At 48.1% G+C, this 12,854-nt stretch overlaps 1 protein-coding gene across 2 annotated transcripts in view; it reads right to left on the bottom strand.

Annotated features, from left to right (window-relative positions):
* LTBP2 (latent transforming growth factor beta binding protein 2) overlaps nucleotides 1-12,854 on the bottom strand; it is a 1,419,414-nt gene that overhangs the window by 493,291 nt on the left and 913,269 nt on the right. For both annotated transcript variants that reach the window (XM_086937485.1, XM_086937488.1), the window contains exon 10: nucleotides 10,904-11,026. In XM_086937485.1, the coding sequence (XP_086793611.1) occupies nucleotides 10,904-11,026 (123 nt within the window). The remainder of the gene's footprint in view (nucleotides 1-10,903; nucleotides 11,027-12,854) is intronic.

Here is a 12,854-nt window from a genome sequence, read left to right as displayed (position 1 = left end):
GGATGTGGATATATCCCCTGATGCCAGTCCCAATACTTTGGGCAAATACAGACAGACACCTTTTATCAATGGCAAGATGGCTCAGGCTACAGGGACACTTGTGCCAGTGTCACAATGGTGACACCTAACTTTGTGGACCCTGGACAGATCATGCTAGGTCCAGAGTACCTAGTGACCAATGCCAGCAATGTCACTACCCACCATAGTATGGCAATTGTTGATTTCTCTTGGGGAGGGGTAAGTGGCAAAAAGAAGGTTGTTGTTAGTTCAGACCTCCCAGTTGAATGTTTGTTGGGCAATGATTTGGAGTCATCCCTATGGCCAGAAGTGGAGCAGAGGACTCACATGGAAATGTTAGGCTTGCCAGCACATGTGCTTGCTGTGACTAGGTCACAGGCCAGAAGATGCCCCACTGAACAGGTGCTGGATCCTGGAACAATGGACCAGACACCTTCCAAGAAGAAGAGCAGGAGGGTTAAGGCATTGCCTTCCCCCTTGCCCCAGGTTGAGGATCAAGTCTCAGAGGAGGCTGACCTCAAAGAGCTGAGTGAAACTGAGCCTACAGAACTTGAACCTGATCAGGTTGAGTTTCTGGGTTCAGGGGGACCCTCCAGAGAAGACCTGGGGAAGGAACAGTTAGCCTGCCCTTCTCTTGAACCTCTCAGACAGCAGGCTGCTGCTGAGGCTGCAGGGAACGCCACAGGTGCCCACAAGGTATACTGGGAAGATGGACTCCTGTACTCTGAGTCAAGAGACCCCAAGCCTGGCGCAACCAGGAGGCTGGTCATCCCCTTGTCTCTGAGAGGTTTCCTTCTCACCTTGGCCCATGAGATTCCCCTTGCAGGACACTTAGGACAGAACAAGACTTGGGACAGAATTGTCTCACACTTTTACTGGCCTCACATGAATGAGGATACCAAGGAGTTTTGTCGCTCCTGTGTCACATGCCAAGCCAGTGGTAAGGCAGGTGGCACAACAAAGGCCCCCCTTATACCAATGCCTGTGGTGGGGGTGCCCTTTGAAAGAGTGGGGATTGACATTGTTGGTCCAATGGAACCCCAGACAGCATCATGGCACAAGTTTATACTGGTGGTGGTGGACCATGCCACCAGGTATCCTGAAGCTATTCCCCTTAGGACCACTACAGCACCTGTTGTGGCAAGAGCCCTAGTTGGAGTGTTCTCCAGAGTGGGCTTCCCTAAGGAGGTTGTCTCTGACAGAGGTGCAAACTTCATGTCAAGCTATTTGACTGCTATGTGGAAGGAATGTGGTGTCAACTACAAGTTCACCACACCCTATCACCCACAATGCAATGGGCGTGTTGAAAGGTTCAACAGGACCCTAAAAGGGATGGTTCATGGACTACCTGAAAAGCTCAGGCGTAGATGGGATGTCCTGATACCCTGCCTTTTGTTTGCTTACAGAGAGGTCCCACAGAAGGGGGTTGGCTTCAGCCCTTTTGAACTTCTGTATGGGCATCCTGTGAGAGGACCCCTGTGTTTGGTGAAGGAAGGATGGGAGAGACCTCTCAAAAAGCCTGCAACCAACATAGTGGACTATGCACTTGGTCTCCGCTCCAGGATGGCTGAGTATATGGAAAAGGCTTCTAAAAACCTTGAGGCAAGCCAAGAACTCCAAAAAGCTTGGCATGACCAAAAGGCTGTCCTGACTGTGTACAAGCCTGGACAGAAGGTGTGGGTGTTGGAGCCAGTGGCCCCAGCAGCACTCAAAGACAAATGGTCTGGGCCCCACACAATCCTTGAGCAAAAGGGAGAGGTCACCTACCTGGTGGACCTTGGAACTCCCAGAAGCCCCCACAGGGTGCTTCATGTGAACAGGCTCAAAGCATATGTTGACAGGAAGGACATGAGTTTGCTCATGGCCACAGATGAGGGACAGGAGGAAGAGAGTGACCCTCTCCCAGACCTGCTCACTCAGAATCCTGATGATGGATCAGTAGATGGTGTTGTCTTTTGTGGCAGCCTCTCTGAACATCAACAGAAGGATTGTAAACAGGTTCTTCAATCCTTCAGACATATGTTCTCTCTGACACCCAGTCAGACCAATTGGTGTACCCATGAGGTTGACACCGGTGACAGCCTGCCAGTCAAGAGTAAAATCTACAGGCAGCCTGATCATGTTAGAGACTGCATCAAAACAGAAGTGCAGAAAATGTTGGAGCTGGGAGTCATTGAGCCCTTAGATAGCCCTTGGGCTAGTCCAGTAGTTCTAGTGCCAAAGCCTCACACCCAGGGTGGTAAGAAAGAGATGAGGTTTTGCGTAGACTACAGAGGTCTCAATGCAGTCACTAAGACTGATGCCCACCCAATACCAAGGGCATATGAACTTATAGATAGATTGGCTTCTGCCAACTACTTAAGTACATTTGACCTGACAGCTGGGTATTGGCAAATCAGGTTAACTGAGGATGCCAAGCCCAAGGCCGCATTTTCAACCCCTGGTGGACATTATCAATTTGTGGTAATGCCCTTTGGTCTGAAAAATGCACCTGCCACCTTCCAAAGGCTGGTGAATCAAGTTCTCACTGGGCTGGATGACTTATGTGCAGCATATCTTGATGATATAGCTGTCTTTAGTTCCACCTGGGAGGATCACCTGGTCCACCTGAGGAAAGTGTTAGAGGCACTGCAAGCAGCAGGTCTCACTATCAAGGCCACAAAGTGCCAGATAGGGCAGACACAGGTTGCATACCTGGGCCACCTTGTAGGTGGAGGCCAGGTTCAGCCACTGGAGAGCAAGATACAATCCATCAGGGATTGGGCTCCTCCAACCACGCAGACTCAGGTTCGAGCTTTCTTGGGGCTGACTGGTTATTACAGAAAGTTTGTCAGGAATTATGGATCAATTGTGACTCCACTTAATGAACTGACAAGTAAAAAGATGCCAAAGAAAGTTCAGTGGACAGCAAGCTGTCAAAAAGCATTCGATGACCTAAAGAAGGCCATGTGCACAGCACCTATCCTAAAGAGTCCAGACTACTCCAAACCATTCATTGTCCAAACAGATGCTTCTGAGTTGGGTGTGGGAGCTGTTCTATCTCAACTGAATTTTGATGGTCATGACCAGCCCATTGCTTTTATAGGCAGAAGGCTGACCCCCAGAGAGAAAAATTGGTCAGCTATTGAGAGGGAGGCCTTTGCTGTGGTTTGGGCCCTGAAGAAACTGAGGCCATACTTGTTTGGCACTCATTTCAAGATTCAGACCGACCATAAGCCCCTCTTGTGGCTAAATCAGATGAAGGGTGAAAACCCCAAACTGCTTAGGTGGTCCATTTCCCTACAGGGGATGGATTTTACAGTGGAGCATAGACCTGGCACTGATCATGGCAATGCAGATGGGCTCTCCAGGTATTTCCACTTAGAGCAAGAAGACTAACCTGGTCAAGGTTAGTTTATTGTCCCAAAGTTTGGGGGGGGGGGAGGGGGGGGATCATGTAGGAGAGTAGGGTCTGCAATCCTATGATCACCCCAGATTTTTGCTTTTTGCTTCACTGGTTTACGACTTCTCTGGCTGTGGGCCTGCTAATCAGACCCACAGCCTTGCTGTTCTCTCACTAAATTGACACGTGTACCTTAGGTGCATTTACCAATTGGTACTGGGCCACCTTATCAGACCCTGTAACTCAGGGCATAGGTGTACCCAGGGCCTACCAGGGGCTGCAGCATGTATTATGCCACCCCTGGCTGGCCATCTAAATCTGACACAATTGGCTGCACGACAGCTGGGGCAAGGTGGTGTAATCACCCTTTGCTTTAGATATAGTATACCTATATCTAACCCTAAAATGGACACACAGATTCCTATCAGTCACTCCTATGGCAGGCCTTGACAATCCTGAAGGCAGAGTGTTTGGAATCGTGTCAGATGGTGCTCTGGCATGAGCTGAGCCCGTTTGCAGCTTGCGGAACCAAGTCCTAATAGCTGTTCCATGATAACGCGTACCATATACTCTTAAGTGCATTATAATCCTCGCGGTTATATGCTATCTTTGGTATCGCTTTATCAAAACATGTCGAGTAAGGTGTCATACGAATTGGAATACTAACCCCTCGCCAATTCTGGCGACGGGGTTAGCATTCCACCCTTCTAGAGGGACACAACATGCATGTAACTGTGAACCCCGGTTAAAGTTAACTCAAGCCTCAGCATCACAAAATGGATGCTGCCACCACAGACACAAGTCTGACCCCCTGCAGCTGGTAGTCCTTCCAGCGAGGGGAGCTTGAACAAAGGGTTTCCTGTCAGGGGCGGTGCTAGCACCATCCCAGACAGGGTTTTGTGTATCCTGGGTAGGCAGGGCTTTAGAGGAAGGTGACTGCAAGTGGCACCCCGGGGGTCACTATGCATCTGCCGGCTAGAACCAGTTCCAGGGGCACACCAGCCCCTGAGCTGGGGAAAGTCCAGCATGGGAGAGGGGTGTAACCACCCCCCTTCCTGGTCCCACCCATGGGCAGGACCTAGTCGCGTGCCAGCCCCTTTTCCTAGTATAAAAATAGGAGCGGGCCCCCTTCCAAATTAGATCATCTTTGAATCCTGAAACTACTTTCTACGAAAGGAACTCAAGACTTCTTCCTAAGATTTCTCCCTTGTGACTAAGGAGTAGTCACCCTGCATCAGCAGGCACCATCCAAGAACACTGCGGTTTGCTGCACGTCCTTCCTCCGGAATACGACCGACCAGCACGACGAGACCCGGCTTCCCTGGCACCTCTGACCTCTACCTACGTCTACAGCTCAGCTGAGATCCGTGGGTGCGACGAGACCTCGAGGGACCGGCCATCTTCAAGACTGCACGACTCTTGCCCAGCACAACCGCCGAGGGATCCTCGAGTGAGTGCTTTGGGGTAGGAGAAGCCCCAACCCTGAGCAGCTCCAGCACCGAAGTTCAGCCCTCCAGCATCCACCAGATCTGCGTGGGGCCCTTCTGCTTTTTGCTGCTCACCGCGTTGTCTGGCTACTAGCCCGCTGGCTTGTGGCCTTCCCGACGACGACCGACGACATCAACACTGCTGGTCTGGTTGCTCCAGACTGGCCCTTGCTCCCCTCCAAAAGAGGAGCACCCCGGACCCTCCTGGTCCACTCCAGACACCATTTTGAGTCCACCGCGTGGGCTTGAATTTGCCAAGACTTGTTGCCCCAATCCTGGGTCCAGAGACGTCGACAGCAGCAACCATCGTGGGACAGCTCACACCTCCATCCTGGTCGCCGACAACGCCTCCTGGCCCGTGAGACTGCAGAGCCCAGCGTCGCCCACTCACCTGGTCGAGGTGACTTCACCCGGTGCCATCCTGGTGCCCATCTAATCACTGGCTAGTGATTCAGAACTTGGTCCCCTCTGCTTACAGGTGTCTTCCATCTTCGATCCAGGCTTGGATCACTTCGAACTTCTTCACTGGTCGCCTGCCAGCAACTTCTTCTTTCAGGCTCCATAGACTGCAACGAGGATTCCCGACGTCTTTCCAGACCTATGCAGCCGCAGCCCCTGGGCTAGGTAACTTCGGCATTTAGGTGCCCCAGCATAGCCTCACTATCCAAGGGTCCAGATCCTTTTTCGTTTCAGCTCTACCTAGTCGGATTCGTCCGATAACACTAACTTTGTAAATTCTAGCATCCATAGACTTTGTCCCGCATCCCGCGTGAGAGTGCATGCTCTGCACCCGAGTCCCCTAGGCCTCCTGCTAGTAATCTGAAGGTTCAGAAGTCCAGTCCTAGCGATTCCAAACCCTATGAGATTAGTACTTACCTGCTAGTAATTTCGCATTCCACTTTTGTAGTATATGGTTTTCCGTGCCCCTCGGGCATTCGTCTAAATTGTGCAACTTGAAGTATTTTCGTAAGAGTTTTGTTGTGTGCTTAGTACCCTGTCCTCATAAAGAGTACAGGGCTGTTGTGATCTAAATAAATACACTGTTTATTTTCATAACACTTGTGTGGTGTCCTTTCACTTGGTGTTCAAGGGGTATATGTGATGGTATAACAGCCGGCTTAACACGCCCTCTAGAGTTTAGCCTGAAGACTGCTCGTATCCATGCTACTAGGATAGCTGGTCTATAAGGTTGACTTACAACCAATCATCAATAAGGGTTGTTTGGAATGATACAAAGTGCTCACTAGAATAGTGAACATTATATATCAGGCCAACTTCTCACATGCGCTACCTTATTTTATTCACCAGGAGTAGTGAGGAGCTACATTTCTTCCACCCAGTGTGCCAACCTGGCAAAGGCCATCACTGCTGGGAACACATATAATATGGGGATACCATTACCCTAAGAAGATGAATGAGAGATGTCTTACACTCTTCAAGTTTCAATTCAAGATTTATTGTATGATTTTTGGAACTTTGGGATCATTTTATGTACCAGAAGAAGATTTTAAGTACTGTTTTTGTTCAATAAATATGTAACATCGAGTGGTGTGCGAACATCTATATTAATTACAAAAGGATGGTGGGGTTGGCAAGACTCGGCTCTTAACCACTTGGCTGCTAAGGCATTATTACTCTGCTCATTCAATTTCCATTGAAATCAATGGAAACTCCATGACGAGTTACCCTTGTCATTAGCGGCGAAGAGGTTAAACAACATCTATTTATTAGAAACTTCAGTGTATTTGTCTTGTAGTCAGCTTATGGAATGCATAGCTACTGGCACTTTATATAAGTTGTGTCTATGTTTTCAAGCATTTATAAGAATTATCGAATGAAAGGATTTTGTTCAGAGGGCCCCAGTATTTATAATTACGTCATTTCAATGTCTTCTCATAAGACACGAGGGGAACACTCGTACCGGCTATATATGCCGTTCTAAGATGTTAACGATTCACTCAATAGATATTTATAAGGAATGTTAAACCCCTGAAGAAGGGCTTTGTGGATACAAGCCCAAAATGCATCAGGGATTGGGGAGGTAAATTGCTGAAAGCACCATATGACAAATTTGATTAAATTCTGAAAGCCATATATTTAAACTTTTTTAATGCAACTATCGAGAAAAAATCCTAAAAACAATACAACAGATGGTGTACATAGAACGTGTCCATACAAATCGATGAAAAGTGAAAGAAATGTGTTTCAGAATTGGGTCAGCGAACACTCATATCGTCATGTAACTAGAGAGGAGACTCACCTGAACCTACTGTTCCATTGACGTTAGTCATTGAAAGTGACTCGGGCGCTCATTTGGTATCAAAAATATACAAGGTGTGCATATTCGCCCACCCCTTCACTGACGTGAAAGTTCGCACAGCTTGGGAGCAAGACCTGGGACGGCCCGTTTCAGACGACCAATGGGAACAATGTTGCAGAGTCACGAAAGAGGTGTCCCTTAATAGCAAGCACAAACTCCTGCATTTTTTTTTTTTTTCATTTTTTTAAAACCTTTATTGTGCAATATCAGCAAACAATTACGGGCCTACAACCATCTGGCCGGCCTCGACGTCAATTGAAGCACATACGCAAATTATACGGTGACTCAGTAGTACCACAATACAAAATAGCAAGCATTCCAAATTACACTGAAGACATATCAGACTGCTGAGACACAGGAGGAATTAAGGTTCGTTTTTTAAATGTTTACGGTAAGTTTTGAAGTTTAGAAAAGGAGAAGGATCAGAAGCCATACAATCCGCCAAAGGCACAGAGTGGGCAATGCATACCACAGGATATCAAAAGAGCGTAAAACACAATCGGAAGAGCGGCACATTGATACGCATATCAGGATAAAGAGCACATAGTCATGGTTCGTACCAGTCATTACCCACCCCCTACCGAGCCTTCCTGCTGATCCAGAAGAAGGGAAAGAAAAAGATGAAAAGAACTAAGGAAAGGAAGAGAAGAAAGAAAGGCCCATACGGACTTAAAACGCACAAAACAACCCCCCCCCCCAACCCCCACCCTACACGCATGCAGAGGCTACGGCCTACCCCCCCCCCTAGCAGTGTGCCTGTCGCCCAGGAAAAGAGTACCCGAAATATAGATATAGAAATGAGAAAGAAAGGAAAAAGGTCATATGAAGCCGGAGGAGGGCCCTCCCTACGTGTTTATCCTCCACCCCAAGAGCAACAGTCAACAACAGTAAGCAATCAATACGGTAGAAAATGGGGAGAGGTATCACATACTGCGCAAATAAGTGTGTCATAGGAACACTCCGACCTGCTCCCCCGCCAGCCAATTAGACATCAACCGTGAAAGAGAACCACTTAGCCCTGGCCTGTCCGTGTGAGTCCCCCAAGGTATGCCCGCCGAGTAAAGCCCATCCCAGCCAACACAAAAGAACAAAATGTCCACGCAAGGCAGAAGAGCGGCATGCAAAAACAAAATGGGCGTTGCCGATCACCAATAGATCCATCTGCACTGACGACCATCACCCCCAGTTCCGTCCGATGACACGTATTCCACAGCAAGGAAACAAGGGAGAGGGAAGAGGAGGTAGTCACAGGAGCCAACAGTTGCAAGAACAGTGTCTGGTCCAATAGTGGCGGAACAATGGACGAAGCCACAGTCCTCAGCTGCGAGAAAAATCCTTCAGTATAGTAGAAGCAGACGGACAGCTGTCCGCAGGCACCAACGCAGTTCGGGATCATCCAATCCCCTCCGCACCCATGTGGAACCATAGTATCCTCCTCCAGAACAGGCAGAGGCAAATCCTCGCACATCTGGGAGCCATCTGACCGTAGTCGCCCCAGTGTGAGCGCAATATCGTCCAGCTTTCTTCCCAACTCTCGGGAACCATCCTCCCACACAGACTGTAGGTCACCAAGGGCAGTAAGAACGTCGCCACAGGACAGTGCAGGCTGTATTCCCAACACCACATCATGACGCGGTGATTCGCGCTTCCCATCACACAGCACTTCAATAGGCAGATTAATGCACTCCATCTTATTCAGGCAGCCATCAGGCGTTTCCACCTTGTAGGAAGAATGGAGGTGAAGCAGGGGCGAGGCCAGCTCGGGCGGGCTACAATCCGAATCACCAGGGCCTCCAAAGCACACGTCTAAGGAGCGGTCTCCGGCAATGGTCATCCCCTCTCCGACTCAGGGCTAGCAGCAAATTCGGGAGCGGCCCGCGAAAACCGGGCAAGTTCGAAAATGGAGACGATACAGCTCACCTCCAACGTCGAGCAATTAAACAGTATGCCCAGTGAGCCCCCATCTCGAGGATGCACTCCGGTCGCGTAGCGTGACAAGCAGCGCTCCTGCAGAAGAAGTGTTACTTTTTTCCCCTCGGTAGTTATTTCGGCCCGGAGGACCAGCTCCGCCCAGGCCCAGCTGGCCGCTGTTGATCAATTGACACCCGGCCGTATTTCGCAGCAGAGGTCCCGGCTCCAGGGTTGGTGAGGCCGCCAGCTAACTACGAGGATTTCTCCGGTTACAAGGCAGGCAGAGACATCGGGATCACGCGAGTGATGCCTGTGCGCATTCACCGGCACCCCGCTGTAGCGCGATCACAGGATCATGAGCAGGATTGCAGTGCGGGGCTCGGAGGCTTGCGGAGCTGGGAGCCTACGCTTCCACTCTGCTCGCCATCTTGGCTCCTCCCCCCCAAACTCCTGCATTTTAAATTCCTTCGTAGAATGTATTTCACACCCGCCTGGTCCCACAGGATAGACCCATCTAGACCGCATCACTGTTGGAAATGTTCAGCTCCTCATGCGGATTTTGCACATTTGACCTGGACCCGTCCCAGACTACAATTGTATTGGGAACAGGTACATGCCGCACTTGGTGACATGATCTCCCTGTCTCTGATCCCCACCCCTGAAATTGCACTACTGGGCTACATGGTTACTTTTCGCCAAGACAGTTAGGAGGTTAGCAGCATTTGGGCTCCTATTGGCCAAACGCGAGATAGCATTAATGTGGGGCAAGAAGCAGGGACCCACACTGCAGTCATGGCTTCGAAGCCTAGCGTATTGTAATGTGAATTGTGAAATATATGCATCCCTGATGCCCAGAGCCTCACACCCAAAAGATATCTGGGGCTCGTATAAGACGTATATTGCGGCTCAAACTAGAGACTCTGATACGCAGCTGAAGAGTGTAATTGTCCCTGAAGGAGTGGGTTGAATGGGCGGTATGTGTGATGAATATTCCTGTTAATGATGTATTATGTATTCACATTTATGTACTGCAATGTCCTCGAGGACGCTTTCAGATTACAGCGTATGCATCTGGGGGTATACATGTAATGGACGATTGCTAAAACTTTTCTTTTTACCCAGGCCTTCCCCTCTTAAATCGTCCCTTGGCTCCTAGTCTTTCTCGTTCCCTGGGTTTGGTGGTACTACATAGCGCTATGAAACCGCTCGGTGTACGTGCGCTCTAGAAATATTTTTAAACTCAAACTCAAACTCTGGATTGTTGAACTTGTGGCGTGTCGGTTGGCGCTTACCGATTTGCATTGATCTGACGGCTGGTCTTCTATTATTGACGTTATATTTGATACATGGGCATCACAGTGCATTATTATTGTATGATGGATCACCTAACAATGTACCGCTTTAGTCTTGATTTATTGATCTGTGTATCAAAATTGAAAATAAAGTTTAAAAATAAAAAATAGGGAGGACACCCCCCCCCTACAGAAGAGTGCACTATTCATTTCTACTTACAAAACTGGCACACAGACAGGCAACACAAAAAAGATGGTACTTAAACACAGAGATCCTATAAAGAGGCCGATAAGGCAATGAGACCGGAATAGCAGGAGATGGCGGAACAGAGGCAGGAGGAAAGAGATGTTGCCTAAAGACAAAGTGGCACAGACAGGAAGGAGAAAGAAAGGGGAACAGCAAACAAACTGAGTGACAGAGAAAGAAGGGAAGGTCAGCAGGAGATGATACATGACACAGATGGGAAGAGGACGGACAGGAGGTTACACTTACAGATGCAGCGTCTCTGTGATGTGTCCAGCATAAATCCAGGGGAGCAGGAGCATCTGTAGCTACCACGTGTGTTCAAGCACTCTGCGTTCTTACAGAGTCCAGCCAACAGGCACTCATTGATATCTGAGGAATGAAAGAAAACACAATAAACTAAGACCAACACTCCCAACACAATCACGCCTGGCACAAAACTAGGAATAACTCAATGGAGCATTGCATGCATAAATACAAATTCTGGACACATCCAAAGTCTATACGAACAAAAACATACCAGCATAAGTGAGGATTTTGTGAACTCACCCACACATGTACAATCAAAATAGCTCACACCCTATAACCCTACAGCATGTGAAAGACAACACTAGAATATGTAAGGTCCCCAAAAGTCACCAGAATGTACAGAATGAGGATATCTCACTAGGGTGTGCAAGCTATTTTGTACTCACTAGAGTGTCTATCCTAGAACTAATGTAACACCCTAGTGTAAGGGATGTATCTATAAGTCAGTGCGGTAAGACATCAACATTTCACTGGCGAAAAGGACAACAAGGTAGTGAAAGTGTGTGCTGGAGAAGCTCACTTTCAGCAATTTAAAGTGCAGAGGGTCACGGAGGAAACAGAGAGTATAAAGGGAGAGAGAGAACTGAAAAGGAGAAAGGCAGGGTTTTTACAAATTCCTAGTAGGTAATGGTAACCATATGTTGCCAGATTTCGTTATTTCTAATGCACCAGGCACGTTTTCATGCTCAGGACAGTTCTGTTACTAGTCTACTAAGAAGTGCTCTACTACGATCTGATTATGGCACTCCAGTCTCCAAGAAGAGCACTCAACTCTGCTGCAGATGGGGAGCAAAAGTTAACTTCAACATAAGTGACTACAGTCCCCTTGTCCAGTTCTTGACAAACCTGGTGACTGCTATTTGTTAGTCATGGCTCTTATTCGGAAAATCAAGGCACTCTGTCATAACAGACAATTAATTTAACACACCCAGAGCCCAAAATGTGTACAACAGTCCGAGGAGCCCTGGAAGTGAGTCTGTATGTGTCTGTGCATGTGTGCGCGTGTATGTAGCCCTAGAAGTATGGGTTGCCAAGGAAGACAGTAATAATCCTTTCTGGTTTCCCTTTGATGCCATCATGTCCCTGTGCTGGTGATACCCCTCCTTGCAAAGGGCACTGAAACTAAGGTTATTTGGCTCAACAACCCCCTCAGTGGCGCAGTTCAGACCCCCACGAGTACTATGAGATGGTTGCAACCATCATGGATTCCGACATACGTTGTTGATTAAATGATGCCTAGTTGCTATAATATTGGACTATGAACAAAGAAGGGTATACATACATTTGGTTGGGTCCTGCCACGTTCTCAAGTGTAAAAACAACAACTGATGGATAGAATGCAGAACAATGTCATACATTTGTGGTAAATTTAAATTACCTATACTTAATTTATGCGGTAAAGTTCAATAAGAATAACTCAGTCAAAAATAAGAGGCAGAGTCCGTGGCATCTGAGTTTATGAAGGTTTTATTCCTTAAAAAGGAATTGGTTCGAACCAGGTATCATGTTCCATCACCACAAGGGTTCAGGAAGGGAATGGACATGGACATGTACAATGCTTTATTAACAGGATATCATATATATAGTCAATACACATAATAGTAATGAATGCAGAAGGCGTAACAGCTGAGAGAAACGAGATAAGAACACATGTACGTAACAGAAGGCGTGCATGAGGGCGTGCACGGAGGTGTGTGCTAGACAACGTCACTTGAAACGTATCACAGGTAGGTGAATCCATAGACGAATCCTGCAGTGTCAGCAGAAATACATGGCAGAGATGCGCGCGCAGCAGCATGACGTGTGATTGACGTGGAACTGGGGGGTGAAGGGGACTTGACATTTAGCCCTACATGAGGAGACAGAAGTCTGGGATGTCAGAACAACCTAA

The sequence above is a fragment of the Lissotriton vulgaris genome, chromosome 9 (genome assembly GCF_964263255.1).
Source record: "Lissotriton vulgaris chromosome 9, aLisVul1.2, whole genome shotgun sequence".
Classification (NCBI taxonomy): domain Eukaryota; kingdom Metazoa; phylum Chordata; class Amphibia; order Caudata; family Salamandridae; genus Lissotriton; species Lissotriton vulgaris.
This window is presented reverse-complemented; position numbering and strand designations above follow the sequence as displayed.